Raw genomic sequence first — 23850 nt, 5'->3', positions numbered from 1 at the left:
CACTAGGAATTTGTGTATTTCATTTATTTTGATAAATTATTAGGAAGACAACTTATTTTAATTTCTGTCTTGCCTTACAGACTAATGGAACATCTACTATGACATTGTACCATAGTTCCCAGACTTTTCTCCCACTACTCAAACACATCGTGCACCATTGGCCAACTAACTGCCAATGGACCAATGCCCTTGCTGTATCCCACAGTCTCCACTCCTGGAGGGGGCTATCCACTGATGGCTCCACCGCTCCATGGATTAGACAAAGTTCTGTTGAAGTTTTAGGCCACGCCTACCTACGAGATGACATGACCAATGTGACCTCTAAAATCTTGTCCAAAGTTGGCCGCCAACTTCACAACCAGCCTCACCATCCCTTGTGGCTTATTAAAGAACGCATCAAAGACCATTTCTACCGATCCTACGTTGGTCGCTCGGGAAACCCAATCTTTTCAGTACATGACAACCTCAGTCCAATAGTGACAGTGGAACAGAACTTCGATAGCCTGCTTATTCCACCAGACCATCCTAGTCGGAAAAAAGGAGATAACTACTACCTGAACCACACACACATGCTGCGGGCGCACACTTCAGCCCACCAGAAGGAGCTGGTGCGCTCTGGGCTGGACTGCTTCCTGCTGGCTGGAGATGTGTACAGACGAGATGAGATAGACTCCAGCCACTACCCTGTCTTTCACCAGATGGAGGGAGTACGGCTTTTCTCCAACCATGAGGTTATGACGCTGTCCTATGAGTGCCACAAAAACTATAAATTTATGTTTACAAAAATGTTAATAAATAAATCACTTTACAAATTGACCAATAAATAGGCTTTTTTTTTTTTTTTTTTTTACCATGAGTTTAGGGAAGTGACTATTGTGGAAGACTATGAGTGTCACTTAAAAAAGACATCAGTTGTCATCTTTAATACAAAAATGTAAATTAATAATTAACTTTACAAACTGACCCTCGAATAGACATTTATCTATGAAATCTATGAATGCCACTTTAAAAAATAAAAATGAAAAAAATAATTAATTAAATTTATTAATACTTTGAATTAATTATAAAATATATTAATACAAAAATGAAATTGACAACACACGTTGTGTGTCACATTCACGTAGAGCCATTTCACAGCGCATTTGTCTCCAATAGTTCATTCTCTTAAGTTGAAACCAGCTTCATCCATTGGACGAGTTCAGTAGTTTGGATTCCTCCAGATTTCCATGGATGAAGCACCACTCAAAAACAATTATGCATTTGTTATAGGACAGGTATCCGGTTATAAACTTTGCTCATGTATTTGTTCTAGATAAAATGTCTAGATACCACGCATTTTACAACAGAGTACTTCTGCCGTTGTGCAGCGCGAGCCAAGAACACTACTTCTGCAGCGCTGGGAAGTTTATTAATTTAATTTGTCATTTTTTTCACTCAAAACATATGTTATGTGATGGTGTGTAATGCTACTCTTTAAGTAGAATTTGAAGAAATAAATCAGGTGGTATAACTAATAATAATAATAATAATAAAAAGACAGAAACCAGAGCATTGTTTGCCCACACACAATTGAACTTTAGGAAACTTTTTGTCACTTTTGGGGGCCCTCCTTAATTTCTGACCCTGCATTACTGTTCTATTACAAGCTTTCTTGGTGAGAAATATCCTTTATTAACTCAAAATATGATTAAAACTTGCAGAATATTAAGCATGCCATATAAAGATGATGTAATAATGGCATCTTGCCTTTTTATTATTATTATTATTATTATTATTATTACTACAACGGTGCAGCCTGTGACACTTTCTTTTTGCATATGGCCTCCCATTAGAAAAAGTTTGGACACCCCTTTTGGATAGATGGATAGATAGATAGATATACAGGATTGGGAGGGTTAATTTTGAAATGTATTTCACTACAGATTACAGACTACATGCTATAAAATGTAATTTGTAACGTATTCCATTAGATTACTCAAAGGCAGTAACGTATTCTAAATACTTTGGATTTCTACTTCAGCACTGGTAGATTTTTTCACTTGTTTTGACTATAAAAACTCAAGTACAGTAAGACAAAATACACATGTTAAAAATACATTCTCTGAAAAACATAAATATCTTATGCAGTGTTGTTTCTAAAACAAGATAAATCAAATTGATCTTTTGATATTGTTACAGGAAAACAATAAAAACAAATATTTTTTGACAGTGATTTTTATTATTTAAGGGGGAGGGGAGATCAACCTATGAATGTCTTACTAGTTGTTTCTACACATTAGGTTTGGAAAAAGAGTAGGTATTTTAACATTGGAAAAGCAGACAAACAGTTCTCCATAATCTGTGTCTGTTAGAACCTCCTGCCTATTGGCATAGAAAAAACAATCTGTTATTTTAAAGCATTCTAATTTTAATCAATAAGTTGTTCAAGGACATAAGGTGTTAAACTCAGAGAAGTCATAATGAAATCATAATGTAACCCATCTGTGAATGCAATTCAATTGTTTACTAATTGTTTTAAACCTTTCTCTCTCTATCAGCTGTTTGCCCAAGTGGAGAATGGTGAGGATTTGTCCCTATTTGAGGGTGGTGGTCGTCGCACTCCTCAAAAACAGGAAACACACACGCTGGAGGCCGTCAAACTCTTGGAGTTCAATCTGAAACGGACACTTACACGCCTCATGCGACACCTGTTTGGGGAAGGTAAGAATCCGTTAGCATTCACATTAAGGGTGTAATGGTTCTTGGTAAAAAAAACAAGAACCGTACGGTTCGCTACCCACGGTTCGGTAAGCATTGGCACCTCAAGACAAGTGCAGTTCCAACCTCCGCTAATACCCCTGAATGGATCTGTTAATGGATACACTACACCTGTTTTTCACATGGGTCAACTTGATGACATCACAGTTCTGCGCGCATTGTGTGTAGTTGAAAATGGAAAACGGATATAACAAGCCTTTGATAGAGAAGCTCCCTGTATTAATCGAGTCTTTCTGTTTGGGAACATTTTCTTTTTGCAGTCAATTACATCAGCGATGGTCAAAAAACTTTTACAAAACAGACACTGTTTGCAGACATCGCTCGACGCGAGTGTTGTATTCTAGTACATCAATAGAATTAATCATTTATGCCGACATCACCCATTAAAAAATATGCAGGTGAGCTGAAACTGCACAAACTCCATTCTGTTTTTAAGCAAGCACTCAGTGCTAATTCTGACAGATATGAAACAATAACTAAAGCGCTTGGGCTGTTCATTGCCCTTCTCCATTGATGATGATGTGGGATGTCAGCATATGATTAAAACGCTCGACGCTTCACAACATCCCTTCTCATATCCATTGTATTAGGTTATTCCTTCAATAGGGATGTAGGCTACAGCATCCAAATGTTGAATATATGTTGAGCTGAGTTTAAAATGCACTTTGTTTGTTACCTGTGTAATACTGCAGGTATTACATTAAAATGTAGATTACGTAAAACTAGAAAATGTATTTTTAGTTAAGGATCCTGGCAATTAACCAGGGTTTTACTATAGTATTATTGTAATAACCATGACTGTAATAACAATGACTGTTGTTACAATGGTTTTCTTAGCAGAAGATCCCATATAGAAACCATGATTTTATGATGTTGTTACCGTGACAGTAACCATGTTGATTTTGTGGTTACCATGATTTTACTTCAAATACCATGGTTAAACTATGGTTACTGTAGTAGTAAAACCATTATTTTTATTAAGGGCGAACCTGTTGAAGTTTTTACCAAATAGAGTACTCTTACTTTGGGCGGCTGTGGCTCAGTTGGTAGAGCGGGTCGGCCACTAATCCACATGCCGAAGTGTCTTTGGGCAAGACACTGAACCCCAAGTTGCTCCCAATGGCAGGCTTGCACCTTACATCGTAGGGTTGGGCGATGTCCCTTAAATTGGCAGTTGACGATGTTGACAGTAAAACATCAATTTTCAAAAATTATATGAAAAATGATAATTTCGTTATTTTACTAACCCAACTAATGACTGGTCGGCGCTTTATCAGTAGGTTGCACGACACGTGAAGCATTTTTTTTTTTAGCTGTCACTTAAGAAGTGTTGTGCACTTTTTATTTTAATATATCTCTTTACATAAATACTATTTTCCACTTAAAAACTATAATTTCGTTATTTTACTCACTGATGAGCAAAAGGTCGAGGCAGAAATGACCATGTACCTGCAGGAAATGGCCATTGATGGGGAAGAGGACCCGCTGACTTGGTGGAAAACGAACAACAAAAGGTTTCCGTTCATGGCAAGATTAGCACGGAAATATCTGTGCATATGTGCTACCAGTACTCCATCAGAGCGGGTCTTCAGCACAGCGGGTAGTGTAGTTACTCCAATCCGCAGCTTATTAAAACCAGATAAAGTGAATATGTTGGTATTTCTGGCCAGAAACATCGAAATTTAAACATGGTCTATGGTGAAAGATATTAGACTTCTTTACGCATTTTTCAGCCATCCGTTCTGGAGCTATTCGATTTTGCATATAATTTTTTAAACGTTCATTTGTGTAGTTCATATGACCACTTTACAATATTTCAATAACATAATTTATTTTGTAGCCTGTGCTGAAGTTAATTGTGCTGCTAATTATAAGTGAAATGTTAATGCCGAGTTTCGGTCTGAGTGTTGTTCCCGTTTTCTTGTTCTTTATTTGTTGTTCTTCTATGTTTTAATAAATGTGTGTTATTCATATTCACCTTGTTTCTTTCATTTGATTTGACATTATGGATTTATGGCCAAGGAAATTTTTCTTTAAAAGTATTAACCAGACAAAAGTTATTTGACGTTCAGCTGGTCTGGGTTTATCTTAAACTGCTGCTTCAGTGTATACAAGAGCTATGTGACAATGAGCAAGATTTACTGAGACACTACAACTACTAATAATTCATTAATAAAGGCTATTTTCTTGTAGCCTACAACATAAAATATTTTAATCTAAATGTACAGTGTAAGACATGTAAAAAAAAGACAAGAAGCTAACAATGTCAAGATCAATATTTGTGTAGCCTGCCTGACACAGTATTTTCACAGACTAACACGTCACGTCTCTGGCATATACTACAGTATTTAAAATAGCATATATGCATTAGTTATATTATCAATTTAATTTACAGAGCAATCCCTGCAAAGTTTTTAGGTTAACTATAGAAGAGACTAGGATTAGTGAGTCACACTAGCAAGACTCGCAAAAGGGGGCGTGGCATCACGATGGTGGCTCTACATCGTGATGTTGGTCAGCCATCACGATGGACGATGATATGGCACAACCCTATTACATAGCAGCTCTGCCACCATTGGTGTATGAATGTGTGTATGAATGGGTGAATGAGTCACAGGCGCTTTGAATACCGTTAAGGCTTAAAAAGGTGCTATATAAGTGCAGACCATTTACCATTTACTTTGGATTTGGCAGTAATATATTTTTCCTGAACATAGCAGTCTGGCTATCCTCCATCTGTTTGATTCTGTCTTTCAGATCTGCAGATCCGCTGGGTGGACTGCTACTTCCCATTCACACACCCCTCCTTTGAGATGGAGGTGCACTTCCAGGGAGACTGGTTGGAGGTGCTGGGCTGTGGGGTGATGGAGCAAGAACTAGTGAACTCAGGTTAGAGAACCCACAAACTAAAAAGTACCAATTTCATTCTGAAACAGCCAATTCTGGACATTATTCCAAACATTTGGCTCTGTGTGTGTGTGTGTATATATTATACATTAATAATGTAACTAAATACATACAAATTTCATTCCATTTTGTTGCTTTAAAACAAAATTACAATGAATTGCACCCAATTCTGGTGGCTACACCTTTGAACCAGGCATGGCGGTGACCCAGTATGGCGTTCCGCCTCTGCCAGTAGATGGTGGTATTGTGCAGTGCTGTGTTGGACAACATGAAATGGATGGGATAGTCCCATATGAAGGAGATCCAGGCATACCATTAAAGAGCAACATGCAGGTTGAATTTATAACTGAATTAATACTTTATATTGTCTGCAGAGGTCTTTTAAAAACACATATGTAGAAATTACTAATGAAATCTCATTTGATGTAGAGATTTTGATGAAAATGTGCTAGGCTCTGGAATACGCCTTTCCGCTATCAACGCGTCATATGGCGTAGAGGCGAGGCAAACAAAAGAGCTCATGGTCAGCTCTCATTGTGGGTGTTGATGTAGTTAGAGCAGTACAGAAAGTTTTAGAGAAGCCATAATGGTAAATTATTGTGTTTGTGCTGGTTGCACGAATTCCAGCCTGTCAGGACATCGTGTCCATCATTTTCCTTCTAGAAAAAACAAGGCTTTTCGGTCTTGAGTGCGTTTTGTGCAGGTGAAGAGAGCAGACTTCACTGCGGCGTCTGTTACCACACACTCGGTCGTTTGTGGCGCACATTTCACTCCGGAGAATTATCGACCTGGAGATTTGTTGGAGTCTCGGATGGGATTTCGGAGTAAGGACCACGTGAGGCTGATTACTGATGCTGTTCCCTCGGTGCACTCGATGGAATCAAGTCCACCGTCAAAGTGTACACCGGATTTTGGCGCGGGCTGGACTGGAGGACAAAGTGCTAACGTTAGCAGACATTCTGTGCAACGAAAACGAGGACTTAGCAGAGTAAGTCTTACTTTTAATTATTTTAACTCTTAATTTGCTCATAATTATAGGCCTGTGGGCCATCATAGGCATGTTCGTCCACACCGGAGAACTCGGTTTCTTCATTCGCATCCATTGTAACCTGAGCTTGAACTTGACCAGACTCCCTCGCCCATCGTCACTTCCGGTTAGTGCTTTATAGACGCGGAAGTTATTTTATCACAATTTATCTCAAAATATCGTTAATGGCTAAATATATATTACTCCAGTTCAGAAAATCTAGTTGTTTTATCATCAACATACACTATGCTATATAGGGGTGTCCAACCTGCATGTTGGGAGGGGAAGGACATGCACGACTGCCCAGACATGGTTTTCTTCCCTGGGGTCCAGCCCAGGATGACCACTCCTCCCTCTCCACTGGTTCATTCAGCTCACTCCTCACTGCCATTTAATTCCACAATTTCATCTGCACTCTTCATCGATCCTGTCTGTGTTAAACAGCACTGCATCCCCTGCTGTCTGCACGGCAGACATGTGGAACATGTAACGGCCAATTAACGACTGTGCCACTCAACTGCTAGTGATCTCTCTTTTTGCACCGCTCTGTTAACTTTATGATTTGACACTCGAGATACAACATTTGACTTCATCAGCACACCGTGATGTTGATGAAAAGATCCTGATTCTTACCGTGAGCCTGACTTTTCCAATTAAGGTCCACCTTCATTCCAAAAAGAGATTTACATATTAAAAATATTTGGCTTTAAATTTCAGGCAGCAACAGATATATCCTGTGGTGACATGCTATACTTTATCTTAAATAATTTTACTCAACATTGTAAGTTTAAAAAAAATAATTATACCACAGGTCTATTTAAAGAATAATAATAATAAGTTGAACATTTTAAATGAAATGGTGACCAGCCACAACTCTCTCTTAATAAATATATAATTATAAATCTGTATGTACTGTGTAGTTACAAATCCTGAATATTTTGTTACAAGACTGCATGTACAGTATAGTTCTAAATTTGAAAATATAATGTAAATAAATACAATTTATATAAAATACAGTATACATCCAAAATGTGTTTATATTAATATATTTATAATGTATATGTTAGTATATAATTAATATAATAATATTAATGTATAATTCATATATTAGTCTAATATATTCTAGTTAATAATTATATAAATTAACATTTCTACAGGTGGTGTTTCAAACATTGATTGTTAGTATATTATTAATAGCAAACATTTAAAAAATATATATTATTTTAATAATCTTATTCATGCATTTAAATTTCAACTTAAATATAATTTTTTATTATTTATTTTATTAATATAAGCAAATGCCAGTATTTGAATTTCTAGTGGACTGTTGGCTTAATCGGGTTATGACAATTGAGTTAGCACGTTTATATGGCTTATACATCGGAATATGACAAAATTCTGACTATTATCAGAATATTATTATGCATATCAATGCTGTCAGTGTTTAGCCCCTCCCCAACAAATAATATTTTTCTGCAACCTATCCTTAGCCACTCTTGGGTGTTCAGGCATTTTGAGCTTATCAATCATTGAAAGCTTTTCTATCTGAAGGTGCTTAAGAGGCCCCTGTTTCCTTCTTGCTCTATTTCTTATTCTCCATTCCACTCTTCCCCATCCTCTTTCTCTCTTTGAAAGCACTCATAGTCAAGCATGTGTCTTCCTTTGTGTTGGAACGCTTTTGGCCCATTGCATTCTTTTGGCATCTTGCAAAAATATTGATTGTTGCGAAAAGCTTTCTATTATCTTTGAATACAGTTTATATCTTTAGTGCAGATGCAAAGGGGTCAATTTCTAGGACTGTGGATTGATTGGAAGACTAATATCAGAAAAATAGCTAATTTAAGTCTTAACATCATAAAATCACCATATATTTGACAAATATTCTATATAAATAACTGCATATGGATTGGAGTGACATGAGTTGAGTAAAATAATTACAGAATTTTCCTTTTTGGATCAACATTTCCCTAATCTGCCAATGGTCGGACAAAAAGATAGTTCCACTCTAAACTCGCAGCATTGTTTTGGATGTTCAAACAAATTTATCAATGTTTTGAAAGCTCTACAAAGCCACAGTTTTTTTCACTTTTCAGTGGAATCAACCTACAAATGGCTCATTATTGTTGTCTCTGCATAGTAAGCTGGGTAAGGTGAAAACATTGTTACATAAAAAAATTACACACTTTAACTTTTAGTCTAGAGTGATGATATACACCTTGAATTCCACTTTTTCTTGTGTTTGGCAAGTAGTCGCAGCAAGGACACTTGTAATCCTGATTTGATTGAAAGTTGGTGTCTTTCACGATGCCGCACCTGACAGGAGTACAGATTATTGAGCTCTTCCTGTTATGTCTGGCTGTACTCAATCACTGCTTTATCCCTATGTACACCTACTTGCAATGCGTATTCACAACTGGGTAAAGAAAGCCCTCATGTCTACAGACAGCTGTCAACAGGCCTTGCTCTCTCCTCAGACTTTGCTATGATGAATCAGCTCACCGGTGGTTCCTTCCTGTCAATGTTACGGGCTTGTTTAATATAAGTTTTCAGTGCAGAAAATATTATAATGAATTTTGATAAACCCACACAATTTGTGTCATATGTTTCAGAACAAAAAGCCATGTGCACAGATTAGTTTTTCTACATTAAAGTATCAGTGCTATGAAGAGTCTTTGACAGGTGTTTACCTGTTTACCAGCTGTTTCGGTGATTGTATTACATGTAATAATACCATGGTATTTTCAAATAAACCATTATACTGAATAAATTCCATGTTTTAAATGTAGCATGGGCCATATGCATAATTTTTTGTTTACATTGTGGTCCCAAGGTATCACCATGGTACTTGGTACTTTTGTTAGTGTCTGAAATAAAGCCTCAGACTTTATATGCCAATGGTGACCAATTAAACATGAGCATCAATGCATATTAGTAGTGAAAGACTAAGTCAGTTATTATTGTCAATTATTTATTATTATAATTAATTTAAATGTTATTATTATTATTATTATTATTATTATTATTAATAATAATAATAATAATACAATCAATTGCCTTTAACACTTGATTATTCAACAATGGGAAACTTTGGACACCTTGGTGTACAGAATATTGATAAAATGTTCAAATAATTCCAATATAATGTTTATTACATTATTTTGTTGGCCTGAAATTATATTTCAAATTACATATAGGGTAGATAACATCATAAAATTTTCATATAAATCTTTGGATGTCTCTGTATCATTGTGTTACTGTAAGTGTATGTCACGAACCCCGCTCCCTCGCTCCGCCCCCTCGAGCTTCCACGCTCGTTTTGCTCCTACGAGCTCTCATGCTCGTAGCAGGTCTCCCTCCTCGGGCTCACATGCCCGCTCCCAATGGCCAGAACATTATGACCACCTGCACTCGTCTCTATCACCCCTTTATTCGTTTCACCTGCACTCGTCTCATCACCTTTCATTGTTTACACCTGCACCTTCCCCTATAAATACCACCGCACATCCGTTTCACGGGTGTTGGTTATTGTATTTAGTTTCCCGTGTCTTTGCCCCCGCTAGTCTCGGTCTAGTTTTGATCTCCTCTTGAACTCCTCTTGATTACCCCCTTAGCTTGCCAGCTCCTCGTTCCCCTAGTACCCCTGTCTACTCCCTTTGTTAGTTTACCCGCCTCTCGATCCTGTTTACCCCGGCTTTGACCCTCGCTCCCTCGACTACTCTCCCGGATTTGCCCCCTTTACTCTCTTTGATTCCCCGGCTTTTGACCCTACGCTTCCCTCGACAACTCTTCACTGGATTTGCCCGTTTGTACATTTGCCTGCTTTTATTGTTAACAATAAAAGCAGTTTTTGACTTACATTGTGACTGTCTCATCTTGTGTGTGTGTGTGTCCGGGTTACAGTGTAATATGATTTTTTTTTTATGGTCAAGCTTCCCTTTTTATGAAGTTTCATACAGCAGACTTAAATTGAAGGCAACATTAATTGGCATTTGCAGCCTATTTTAATTTCCATGTGAGGAAAAAAATTAGGGGGGGAGGACTTGATTTTATCCATTGGGAATTGATTGGATTGTTAAAAAAAAAGTGGTCTCTGTATAAAAGTTGGTTGACAAAAAGGGCTTGGTGACATCAGCCAAAAAGACAAGACATTTCAGAGGTTGAGAAAGTCATTACATGTTGATGAAATATTACAAAGACAATTATTATTATTATTATATTTCATTGGAAATACACTAGAAACTCTGATTTGTTCTGTTTTAGGGGGTGTGGAAAGATATGGTCTGCTTATGGAAAGATATGGTCTGCTTAAGTGTGTTGCAGCTAAAAATTAAGAAAAAGATTTTCTTCATTTTTGATCAAATTCCATTTTTCGCCATTGTTCCTCTACGTCCAGTCTACGCACCACACCCATCTCTGGTGCACGGTTTACACTTGAGTGTAGGTGTCCTAACATGTAGATGAATCGGGCAGTAAACAGTAAATGGTCAATGATTTTATGATTCACTTTTTCCATTAGTACAACCTTAATCATGACTTTGCCTTGGGCAGATATGATGTCATTAATTAAGTTTTACATGACTTAGATTCCCAGAGCCAGCCCACGTTCACACTTCTGGCAAGGTTACAGAATAAAGTGTTCAACCAGCAATGACATTCGGTGTTAAAAAAAACACCGAACAACGAATTTCAAACTGCTGATGTCTTTGAGTGGAGTTTTTCCACAACTGCTGACAAAATGAATGTCCTCTGCAATGCATCGACTGTTATCATACGTACGCAAACACAAACTCGTGCACACTTTAAATTCTCTTTGACTTCTCTCAATGTCCCAGTTCTCTCCTTCCGTGCTTCCTCTCCGGACTGCAGGGATTCTGTCAAATCCTTTTCACTGTTCTCCTTCACTCCCCCCATAATCATTTTCACACTCCCAACTCTCTCTCTCTCTCTTTGCCTTTCTTCACTGCGGCAGAGCCGTGTGACTCCGTTGCTATGGCAACCTCTCATTCAGTCCTCTCTCACCCCCCTCCTTCCACACTCACACCTTCCCTCTTTTCCCTTTGGAGCATTGAGACAATAAAAAGCTGCCAGCAAGACAGCATTAAAAGTGTTGCAGGAGCTCTTCGGATGGAAGACAATTGGTGGGGGTACGGGGACGAGAAAATAAAGAGAACTGGGCATCCTGGGAAGTTGAAAGGTTATTCATTCGTCTCCGAGCGTGACCGCCATATGCTAAGCGTGGCATAAGTGTGCCAGTGGGGGTGTGTTTGGTTTAGGGGCAGAGCTTGTCTAATGAAAGGGGAGGAGGTGGGGTAACCATGCAGCACAGGTTTGGCAGTAGTTGGATTTAGTTATTCATTAGAGCACGCCATGTAATCCCCGGACACATTGAATCTGCAGCGGGACTAGTACTGGGCCCTGGGGGACCTCGCATGGGCTGTCCACAGCATATGGGACCCGTGTTAATGATGGCATGCGTCAGAGGTGTGGATGAGATTTAGTCACGCCCCAGAGGGTAGGGGCCCAGGGAATGTGATTAAAGCTATGTTTGGTGACTATTAACGGCCCTTCAAGTCACGCGCCCTGGGGCCTCTGGGACTGCAGCGGAGCGGGGGGGCGGCTGGTAGGTGGGGAAAGTACCAGCTGAGCTCCCTTTTGGGTTCAGGTGGCACTTTCAATCTTAGTCTTAATCCTTAATACACCCCCGCCCTCCCGCACTGAATAAACCATGTGCCAGTTGTGACCAGCTCTGGTTAAAGCACTTTCTCGCTCAAAAACCCATGTGGCTTTGGCCTCATTACAGCATTTCTGTCAAGCTGCTGTTTTTTTGACGATCGTGCATTTTTTTAATCAGTCAGCTTTTGCTCCGTTCATACTCTCCTTCCTCTCCATCTCCCTATCTCTTTGTCTTGCTGTTTAAGTTTATTTTAGTGCCTCAATAAGAAATGTATGTTTGTATTAGCAAAGCAATAACAGGTTAGACTATAGGTATTATATAGATCAAGGGTTAAAATGTGTGAATCTTGCAAAGTGAGATGTCTTGGTCATATTTTACCCCAAAATCTTAAGGAAAAAAAATTATCTGTCTAGCTGTCTGTCAGTCATTAGCTCTCTAATACATACACCTCTTTTTTCTTAAAGAGGCAAGCACCCAAACACACTCAAGTCACAGTTTCCTCCTGCGCGTCTCCAGGGTTTGCACTGGCAGAGCAAACATTTGTTTGTCCATTTCGGCCATCTCACCCGAGAGAGCGGGACAAATTCTAATTCAGCTAGATGTTTTAGTGGACAGTCATCGAAAGGAAAAAACAAGAAAGAAGTTCAATGGAGAAGGAGAGGAAAATCAGTAAATGAGATCTACTCTTTGTTTCACAGCGCTGTGCAATGCATTTCACTGGCCTACTTTCCAAATGATAGTTTTGCAGTAGCGCCTCAGGCTTGCCTTGTGTAATGAGGAGTAAATTACATCCCATTTAGACTAGCACCCGCAGCAGCTAGTGATATGTACCATGTTCATTTCTGCAGAGATAATTAAGTTCATCTGACTCGGTCTAGTTGTACAGATGTGTGTTATGTAACATATGGGTTTTTATGTGACAGCTTGTTGTCACAGGTTACAGGTAAACCAGAGGAAAAATGTAGTCTTTTCCCATTGGTTCCCAATGATCATTATATCTTTGACCTTTCCTAATGCTCTTTTTTAGGCAGTTCTAATGTTTAACTTTGAACTAGTGGATATACAGTTAGTAGGCCTGCTATGTTCTGCATCACACAATGGAATACTCAATAAGTACTTTCACAAACGTTTGTTTTATTCCTTATATAACAAAGGACCTCCTTGTGTTACCATAGCTTATTTGGACATGGCACCATAGTAATACCAGTTAATTCCAATCCCTGGAAGGTGGTCTCTCTACCTACCAAGGGGTCCTTGGCCCTGAAAATAGTTGAAGAAACATGTACTATGGTATTACCAGTTGATACCCCTGTTTTAAAAAGGCAAACTGGTTTTACTAATCTGACTGATCTGAGCCAAGCTAGTGTGCAGCTGGTCTAGCTGATCACACCAGCTAACAGGTGCTTAAAACAAGCAAACCAGATCAGCCAAACCAGTGGAAACCAGCTTGATTGGCAGCTAAAACAAACCACCTTAAGCTGGTTTAAATACATTTTTGAGCAGTTTTGCAAAATGTGGTTGCAATTTAACTTTGAACCATGATTATTCCTGCAACTTAACATTCACAAACAACACGTTGGTGTACTATTTTAATGCTATTCTGTAAAACACTTTATCACTTATGCTATATTATAGGTCAAAGGAACAAGCTGCAATAAACTTGCTCAGCATCATTTAGCATCATTTATTGCAGATTTTGAGTGGCAATCAAATAATCTATTACGCCCCTGCCTGGTTGCTATGTGTCTCCCCACATGTGAACTCTATGCACTGTCTTTGTGTGGGTGTGTGTGTGGGAGCCTGCACATGTTAGCCTAGCGAAAACACGACTACTGCATTGCCTGACTCAGCAATCAATGTGACCGATGGTACAGAAATGACAAACAGGTGTGCTTACGGCTGGCACCCTGCCCACCTGAAGCCATCTTGCACTTGATGACTGAACAACAGCACACTAGGAAAGAGAGCACCTTTCAGAGAGGAAGCAAATGTTAATGATACTTTCAAAGAAATTCTAGAGGATTTTTCAGTTGAATGATTCCAGTTGGATGCCAGCTAGCAAACTATTTATACCTCTGAACCTTTTAAGGCTGCAAGATTTTAAAAATGTTAAGTAAACCATGGTGTGTTAGGTCTTAAGTGCTGAATTGTCAGATTGATGATACCCTGCAAAAAAAAAAAAAAAAAACACCTTTGGCTGGTTTGCGACTCTACCTGGTCTCCCAGCTTGACTAAGATGCTGCTTAGCTGGTTTAGCTAATCGGCTAGCTGGTCTCCTTGGAAAGTGCCCATATTAGTTTTTGTTTTGTGTTATGTTGTTGTTGTTGTTGTTGTTTTTTTTTTGTTTGTTTGTGTTTTGCTTTGTTCATTCTTTGATTTGCTCATTTTCAGTGTCCATGGCAGTTGTGGTTTAAGGTCATAAAGATGAAATGTGTTTTTATTTTATTTTTATTTTTTATGTTTGGTGTGAGATTATTTATCAGACTAATGGCACAAGGAAGTTTTCACATGCTTTGTTTAATCTGGAAATAAGTTAACCATATGCTAAATAATACATTTTCACAAAACTTTGCTTCTTCCATTTTAGAGTAGTATGTAATAATTTAGCAGGCACTTTTATTCAATAAATCCTACAGTAAACTTACAATACACTGCAACAACACCTCTGAAACTAGCTGGCTATAAGCAGGGCCGTATTAACGCACAGGTGGCCTGCGGCAGCAGGGAGGCCCCAAACTCCAGGGAGAGGGGGCCCGGTTGCGGCATCTGCCACCGTTTTCACCCCAGTCTATGCTCACAGGAGGACACGTTCTGCGGGAGACATTGATATAAACAAAGAGATAACGTGCAACAGCTAAACCCGTCCGTGTAGTGCATGTCATATTCTCACGACTGGCAGGGACCAGCGAAATTGTAAGCCCCGGGGCCCCAGAGAATCTTAATGCGGCCCTGGGCATAAGTGAATTCATCAATGACACAATAATGATAGTTCATGCATGGCTCTCTAATTGTGGAAATAGAGCTAGCAATCCTCCGATTAGAGAAACCCCAGCTTTGCTTTGTTCATTCTTTGATTCACTCATTCACAGAAAATCAAATCATATTTTCTTAGAATCAACTATAATCCCCATATAACAGGGAGCAACTTAAAGATGTAATATGTAACAATTTTCATGTAATTTTCATTTTTTTTGTGCCAATGTGTGAACGGCTTGTAACGCAACTTAAAAAATTTGCCCTTACCGGACTTCCTAGGTTGGCTTTTAAAGCCTGTAGACTGATTTTCATGCTTTTTCCAGGAAAATCCAAAAGATGTGACATTTATGCATGCTCCCAAGAGCCTTGCCTTAGACAGTAGCTTCTCTTCCGCATTCAACAGCGACAACAAACTGCAACACTAGGTAACGTTATCTTAGAGATGGAATCCAGCAAAGTCCAGCTCCCAGCACCACACCGACTCCTACACAAACTCAGAGTAAGCCAAAAAAAAAATTTGGTAGTTCAGTAGTATGTAGCTGTATGTGTGAATCAATATGCTATGTTAGCTGATAAGTAGTTTTAGTTTAGTTTCAAAGTTTGTAGTAAAACAATCATAATTGTGTCATTTTAATTATGCTACCTCATCTGTCAGCATGATGCCGGTGGATCACGTTTTGTCTCTTTGTATGTTACGTCATTGTTTTGGCTGATGCTTGCTCATTTGCATCCCTGTGTTGTGTGTGCAAGAGCGCGAGCATGAGCAGCAGGTAGCTGCCACAGGTGTCATTATGTAACGAATGCAGGAGTGAAGGCAGACGAGGAGGTGCGGATCCAAAAGCAGGTTCTTTATTATAAATCAAAGTGAGGGCAAACAAACAGGAACAAAGAAATATCCATGAGGGGAAAACAACATGAACATGAAAAACATCCACAGGCAGGAGAAACAACCATAACATTCACGTGCAACAACATTCAATGACAGACCAGGACTAAACCAAAAACCAGGATATAAATACAAAAACATGGGAAAAAGGGGCCAATGAACAAACAGAACACAAACTAGGTGACAAGGTGATTAACAGAAACCAAAGGCAAATTAACAAGGGCAGGTGAAAACAATGAACAGTGAACACGAGGGAAAACAAGACTATGGAGGTACAAGGGTGACAAAAGTGAAAACTAAGGAATAACAAAAGTGACAAAATTACAAACAAAGGGCAACAGTGAGACAAGACAGGGTAACCGTTACATAGCCCCCCCCCATGATCGGATACCAGATGATCAACAAAACAAAAAACAGGAAGAACAACTGACAAATGACAGGGGGCACAAAGGGCAGACAGGCAGTCCAGGGGGCAACGAGAGGCAGACCGGCAGTCCGGGGGGCGATGAGGGGCAGGCAGGCAGTCCAGGGAGCAACGAGGGGCAGGCAGGCAGGCAGGCCAAGGGGGGCACAAGGGACACGGAGACAGACAAAGGAGGGCGAGAGGGCAGATTAGCAGTCTCTGGGGGTGTGTGCTGGGAACCAGGTCGGGTGGCCTGGGAAGCTTCCACCAGGTAGGGGCGGGTTTAGGTGGACTGGGAGATGGCCGCAGAGCAGGGGCCGGTTCGGGGGGCCTGGGAGGTGGCCATCGGACAGGGACAAGTCCAGGAGGCCTGGGAGGCAACCTCAGGACAGGGGCAGGTCCCGGAGGCGGAGCTGAGAGGGGCTCTGGAGACGAAGCTGTGGGAGGTTCTGAAGGCCCAGGAGGCGGAGCCAAGGGAGGCGGACCCATGGAAAGCTCTGGAGGAGCAGGAGGCAGAGCTGGGGGAGGCTCTGGGAGCTCAGGAGGCGGAGCTGAGGGAGGCTCTGGAGGCGGGGCTGAGGGAGGCTCTGGAGGCGGAGCTGAGGGAGGCTCTGGAGGCTCAGAAGAAGGCTCAGGAGACGGAGCAGAGGAAGGCCTAGGAGGTGGAGCTGAGGATGGCTCAGGAGGTGGAGCCGAGGGCGGTGGCGCCGTAGGCAGTTCTAGAGGCGGAGGCCTGGAAGGCTCCGGGGACGGAGCTGAGGAAGGCTCAGGAGACGGAGCCGAGGAAGGCTCTGGAGGCGGAGCCGCAGGAGGCTCGGGAAGCTCTGAGGGCGGAGCCGTCGAAGGCTCGGGTGGCTCAAGAGGCGGAGCCGTAGGAGGCTCTGGAGGTGGAGCCCTGGAAGGCCCGAGAGGCGGAGTCCTGGAAGGCCCGAGAGGCTTGAGGGGCGGTGCCCTGGAAGGCTCGAGAGGCTTGAGGGGCAGTGCCCTGGTGGGCTCGAGAGGCTTGAGGGGCGGAGCCATGGTAGGCTCGAGAGGCTTGAGGGGCGGAGCCCTGGAAGGCTCGAGAGGCTTGAGGGGCGGAGCCCTGGAAGGCTCGAGAGGCTTGAGGGGCAGAGCCCTGGAAGTTTCGAGGGGCAAAGCCCTGGAAGGCTCGAGAGGCTTGAGGGGCGGAGCCCTGGTAGGCTTGAGGGGCGGAGCCCTGGAAGGCTCGAGAGGCTTGAGGGGCGGAGCCCTGGAAGGCTTGAGGGGCGGAGCCCTGGAAGGCTGAAGAGGCTTGAGGGGCGGAGCCCTGGAAGGCTTGAGAGGCGGGGCCCTGGAACGCTCGAGAGGCTTGAGGGGCGGAGCCCTGGAAGGCTCGAGAGGCTTGAGGGGCGGAGCCCTGGTAGGCTTGAGAGGCGAAGCCCTGGAAGGCTTGAGAGGCGGAGCTCTGGGAAGCTCGGAGGGCGGAGCTCTGGAAAGCACGGGAGGCTTGAGAGATGGAGCCCTGGAAGGCTTGAGGGGCGGAGCCCTGGTAGGCTTGAGGGGCGGAGCCCTGGAAGGCTCGAGAGGCTTGAGGGGTGGAGCCCTGGAAGGCTTGAGGGGCGGAGCCCTGGAAGGCTGAAGAGGCTTGAGGGGCGGAGCCCTGGAAGGCTTGAGAGGCGGGGCCCTGGAACGCTCGAGAGGCTTGAGGGGCGGAGCCCTGGAAGGCTCGAGAGGCTTGAGGGGCGGAGCCCTGGTAGGCTTGAGAGGCGAAGCCCTGGAAGGCTCGAGAGGCTTGAGAGGCGGAGCTCTGGGAAGCTCGGAGGGCGGAGCTCTGGAAAGCTCGGGAGGCTTGAGAGATGGAGCCCTGGAAGACTCGAGAGACTTGAGAGGCGGAGCCCTGGGAGGCTTGAGGGGCGGAGCCCTGGTAGGCTCGAGAGGCTTGAGAGGCGGAGCCCTGGAAGGCTCGGAGGGCGGAGCTCTGGAAAGCTCGGGAGGCGGAGCTCTGGAAAGCTCAGAAGGCGGAGCTCTGGAAAGCTCGGGAAACTCGGAAGGCGGAGCTCTGGAAAGCTCGGGAAACTCGGAAGGCGGAGCTCTGGAAAGCTCGGGAAACTCGGAAGGCGGAGCTCTGGAAAGCTCGGGAAACTCAGAAGGCGGAGCTCTGGAAAGCTCGGGAGGAGGAGCCCTAGAAGACTCGAGAGACTTGAGAGACTTGGGAGGCGGAGCCCTGGAAGACTCGGGAGGAGGAGCCCTGGAAGGCTCGAGAGGTGCTGGCTCTAGGATGGGCACGACCACTGGCGCTGGCTCTTGGACCGGACCTGGCTACTGGCGCTGGCTCTTGACGGTCACGCTACTGGCACTGGCTCTGGACGGTCATGGCTACTGGCACTGGCTCTTGGACGGTCACGGCCACTGGCGCTGGCTCTTGGACGGTCACGGCTACTGGCACTGGCTCTTGGACGGTCAAGGCTTCTGGTACTGGCTCTTGGACGGTCGAGGCTTCAGGCACTGGCTCTTGGACGGTCGGGGCTTCACGCACTGGCTCAGGGATGGTTACGGCTACAGGCGCTGGCTCAGGGACGGTCGAGGCTACAGGCGATGGCTCAGGGACGGTCGAGGCTACAGGTGCTGGCTCAGGGACGGTCGAGGCTACAGGCGCTGGCTCATGGATGGTCGAGGCTACAGGCACTGGCTCATTGACGTTTGAGGCTAACGGCACTGGCTCATTGACGTCTGAGGCTACAGGCACTGGCTCGGGGACGGTCGAGGGCTCAGGCTCGCTCACAGTGACATGCGAGGGCTCTAGCTCGCTCACCGTGGCTGACGAGGACTCAGGCTCGCTCACAGTGACATGCGTGGGCTCTAGCTCGCTCACCGTGGCTGACGAGGACTCAGGCTCGCTCACAGTGACATGCATGGGCTTTAGCTCGCTCACCGTGACATGCGTGGGCTCTGGCTCGCAGACCGGGGCTGGCGCGGGCCGGGAGGCGGAAGCCCGTCTGCTGTCCCTCCTCCGGGCAGACGAAGTGGACCGTGCAGGCTCGATGACGGCAACAGGCGTGGGGGTTTGCACACTGACCGTAGGGGCTGGCGTGACAGGGAGAGCTAGGGACGACTGGAGAGTCACCGCCGTGGGAGGGGAGGCAGGATCCTCATCCACAACATCCACAGTAAGTGGCGAGCCGCATACCAGCAGCGTCTCCGCCACAAAATCACAGAGCGTCCAGCCGTGTGTGGCCGGTGGCAACCGCTCCTTCAGTGAGGGGTTCAGGTTACCCCAGAAGAAAACCACCAAGGCCGAGTCCGGGAAGTCGGAGATGTTTGCCAGCTCAAGGAAGTCACGGATGTGGTCCTCCATCGGTCGGTCCTCTTGCTTTAGGCAAAGCAGCTGGTAGTTTGCTTGCTGAACCGCTGGATCCATAGTGTGGTCTGTCGTTCTGTAACGAATGCAGGAGTGAAGGCAGACGAGGAGGTGCGGATCCAAAAGCAGGTTCTTTATTATAAATCAAAGTGAGGGCAAACAAACAGAAACAAAGAAATATCCACGAGGGGAAAACAACATGAACATGAAAAACATCCACAGGCAGGAGAAACAACCATAACATTCACGTGCAACAACATTCAACGACAGACCAGGACTAAACCAAAAACCAGGATATAAATACAAAAACATGGGAAAAAGGGGCCAATGAACAAACAGAACACAAACTAGGTGACAAGGTGATTAACAGAAACCAAAGGCAAATTAACAAGGGCAGGTGAAAACAATGAACAGTGAACACGAGGGAAAACAAGACTATGGAGGTACAAGGGTGACAAAAGTGAAAACTAAGGAATAACAAAAGTGACAAAATTACAAACAAAGGGCAACAGTGAGACAAGACAGGGTAACCGTTACACATTAATAACAAGGGTTTCTGAATATTACATACTGCTCCTTTAACTTCTCTGGTTAGTTTGATAGAAAGGCTTTGCAATGTCAAAATAGGGGCAAGAGGTTCCTGTTCAATACAAAGCCAGGGAGTGGCTCTCACAGGTGGAAGCGACCAATGAGCCAAATGTCTGAGACTGAATGAATAATAATTAAACAAAATATTGGGTAGGCCTAGTCCACCATTGTCAATCGGCCTATGTAATTTATGGAAGTGTAATCTGGAACGTTTACCATTCCAAACGAAAGATTTTGCTATGCTATCAATTGCCTGAAATACTGAAAAAAAAGAGAGGTGGACATCTATTGGGAGAGATTGAAGTAGGTAGTTGAATTTTAGTAACAATAAACTTCCCAGTCATAGATAAATATAAGGAAGCCCACCTGCTCACATCGCTCGAAACACTTTTTATTAAAGGGTCAAAATTAACTCTAAATCACACAGATGTGCTGGGAATAAAATACCCAAATTCTTAATTCCCTGTTTGGGCCAATGGAAGGCACCCGGTTGAAAAGACGTTACAGGGCAGTATGCTGTCAGAGCCAAAGCTTCGGATTTAGACCAATTAACTCTGTATCCTGAGAACTTAGAAAAGGAATGAATAATTCTGTGGAGGCTTGGCATAGATCTAGTAGTGTCGGAGACAAATAATAAAATATCATCTGTGTAAACAAAAAGCTTGTGCTCCACACCTCCTGCCACCACCCCTTGAAAATCCTCCTCCTTTCTTATCGTGGCTGCTAATGGTTCCAGGGCAAGGCAGAACAATAAGGGGGAAAGAGGGCAACCCTGCCAGGTGCCCCTATCCAGAATAAAATAATATAAAATTAATAAATTTTTTTGAATGTTGTCTATAACGTAACTTAATCCACCCAATAAAAGTATTCCCGAACCCGTACATTTCCAAAATCCTAAAAAGATAATCCCATTCTACCATATCAAATGCCTTTTCAGCGTCAAGCGAGATGACTCTTACACTTTGTCCTTTTTAAGAATCAGACCGGACTTGTGTCATTGTTGGCAGAAGCTTTCCATTCTTTAATGATTCCATAAAAACTTCTAGCAGTTAGTGTAGTTCTCTAGCATAAGATCAAAAAAATTCAGCAGCTAAGCCGTCTGGCCCCGCAGTCTTGCCTGTAGGCCAGGCTTAATTACCTCGCCAAGCTCCTCCCAATGTTATCTCAGAATCAAGAGAATGTTTTTTTTTTTGTCAGCCGTCAGTTTAGGAAATTCTAATGGTTCCACAAAGATTCTAATATCCTCTTCACTAGACAAAGAAGTGGAGCTATAAAAATCAAGATAGTGTTCTTTAAAAGCATTGTTATTATCAATGGCTGAGGTAAATATTTCACCATAAGCAGATTTCACTGAGGGAATGGTAAAAAAAGACTCTCTCTGTTTTATAAATCTAACCAGACATTTTCTTGCCTTGTCCCCCAAATCAAAGTATGACTGTCTTGCCCTGAATAGCTAAAACACCACCTTCCGTGCCATAATAGTATTATATCTGTATTTCAATTGGGTCAGTTCTCTGAGGCCATTAGACGATATTCGATGCTTCGGTTCTGCCTCTGCACCTTTAATATCCCCTTTCAATTCCACGAGTCTCTCTTTGGATTTTTTGGTTAATGGGGCATACTGTATGACCCGGCCCCTAAGAACCACCTAAAGTGCCTCCCAAGTCATACCCACAGAGGATCCGAAGACCATTTGGTCTCCATATTGATTTCAGCCTTTAACATTTGTTGGAAATTTTGGATTTTGCAAATGGTATACATTAAAGCGCCAACTAAATTATTTCCTTTTCTCCATATTGTGATCTGAGACAAAAATGTTTCCAATTGAGCAATGAGCAATTAATGAAATCAGGGACTTAGATATAAATTTTTTTTAGGGCTGATGAAAAAAATGGATAGTCCCTCCCAGTCGGCTTCAAAAGTCACTAAATATCTGTAAGACCAAGATTTGTTCACATTTTTGAAGCATCAGTGTTGCTCTAGGGGGCTTTCACACTTTTGTCTCACTATGGTCAAGGACTGAGTCCATCAAATGTTTAAAGTCTCCTCCCAATATTATATCATGAGGAGTGCCAGGCTTGCAAAATCCCTTCAACATCTATAAAAAAAAAGCCCTGATCATCAACGTTAGATGCATAAATATTAGCCAAAATAAGACTTTGCCCCTGATATCATCTAACAATAATGACTCCTAATTTATCTTTAATCGGTTTGAGACATTTTATTTGTAGATGTTTACTTATCACTATTGACACCCCTGCTCTTACTTGACCCAGCACTAAAGTAAACATGCCCACCCCATATCCTCCCAAATTTGTTTCAGCTGGGAAAGATGCATTTCTTGAAGAAACACTATATCATATTAATCCACTCATATTAACATTTTACATTTTGACATATAAGAAAAAATAGCTTGTGTGTCAAGAACAAGATTATAAAGACCACATTCCAAAATTGGTGCAACCAACTAAATCCAAACATCCCCCAGGACCAAACAAATAGAAAAAATATAAACATGTGCATTAACCCTGCGCACGTCAGCGCCAATTGGTGTCCGAACCTCTAAACTCAAACAGTCCATGCACACCTACAAGGTCTCCCACAACAACTTTGCCATACTTAAGTCTGGTGTTTCTGCACACATTTTGTAAAATAGAATTACATGCCAAAAGATAATCTATTAAACAAACTTCAGCCAATAGGCGGAATAAACACAGAGCATGTAGATTCATCCATAAAACTGTCCTGAATGTTTGTTATCTACAAAAGAAAACTCCAACCGCTAGGCGGAACCAGCACAAAAAATGTGCACCGTTTCCTCAAACAGTCAAGTGAATGTTCAGTGAGCCTCTCCACTCAGCTGCAACATGAGTACAACAACTCCATTGACTTAATGAAGGACATCACTTGCTGTGGGCATATTAATGTTTTATGGCCATCCTTAGCATCTATTCTCAATTTGGCTGTGAATATAAGTGCAAAAGTGATCTTCTGTTGATGTAAAAGTTTCTTGCATTCCTCGAATCGATCACGTTTCTCTCTTGTCGAATTCACAAAGACTGGGAACAGGAAAATGCTGTGTATTTTCCAAGAAAGCCTTCCTTTACTCCTCGCCTCACGTAACACATGATCTTTATTGGATGATCTCAGAAATTTGGCCAGAACTAATCACGGCCTGCGTCCCTCTGTGGATTGCTGAGCAAAAATCATGTGGGCTTGCTCGATTTCCATCTTATAGCCTGCTATTTTGAGCACATTCGGAAGGAGCCCATCCAGGAATTTCACCATATCCTGCCCCTCTTCACCCTCAGGA

General features: G+C 42.7%; 1 protein-coding gene across 2 annotated transcripts in view; it reads left to right on the top strand.

Moving 5' to 3' along the window:
* LOC127634181 (phenylalanine--tRNA ligase, mitochondrial-like) overlaps positions 1-23850 on the top strand; it is a 224718-nt gene that overhangs the window by 77550 nt on the left and 123318 nt on the right. For both annotated transcript variants that reach the window (XM_052113618.1, XM_052113617.1), the window contains exons 2-4: positions 81-731; positions 2538-2700; positions 5515-5646. In XM_052113618.1, coding sequence (XP_051969578.1) covers positions 99-731; positions 2538-2700; positions 5515-5646 — 928 coding nt within the window. In that variant the 5' untranslated portion in view covers positions 81-98. The remainder of the gene's footprint in view (positions 1-80; positions 732-2537; positions 2701-5514; positions 5647-23850) is intronic.

Source organism: Xyrauchen texanus, chromosome 41, assembly GCF_025860055.1.
Source record: "Xyrauchen texanus isolate HMW12.3.18 chromosome 41, RBS_HiC_50CHRs, whole genome shotgun sequence".
Classification (NCBI taxonomy): domain Eukaryota; kingdom Metazoa; phylum Chordata; class Actinopteri; order Cypriniformes; family Catostomidae; genus Xyrauchen; species Xyrauchen texanus.
Note: the sequence above shows the minus strand (reverse complement) of the source record. Positions and strands in the feature narration are given on the sequence as shown.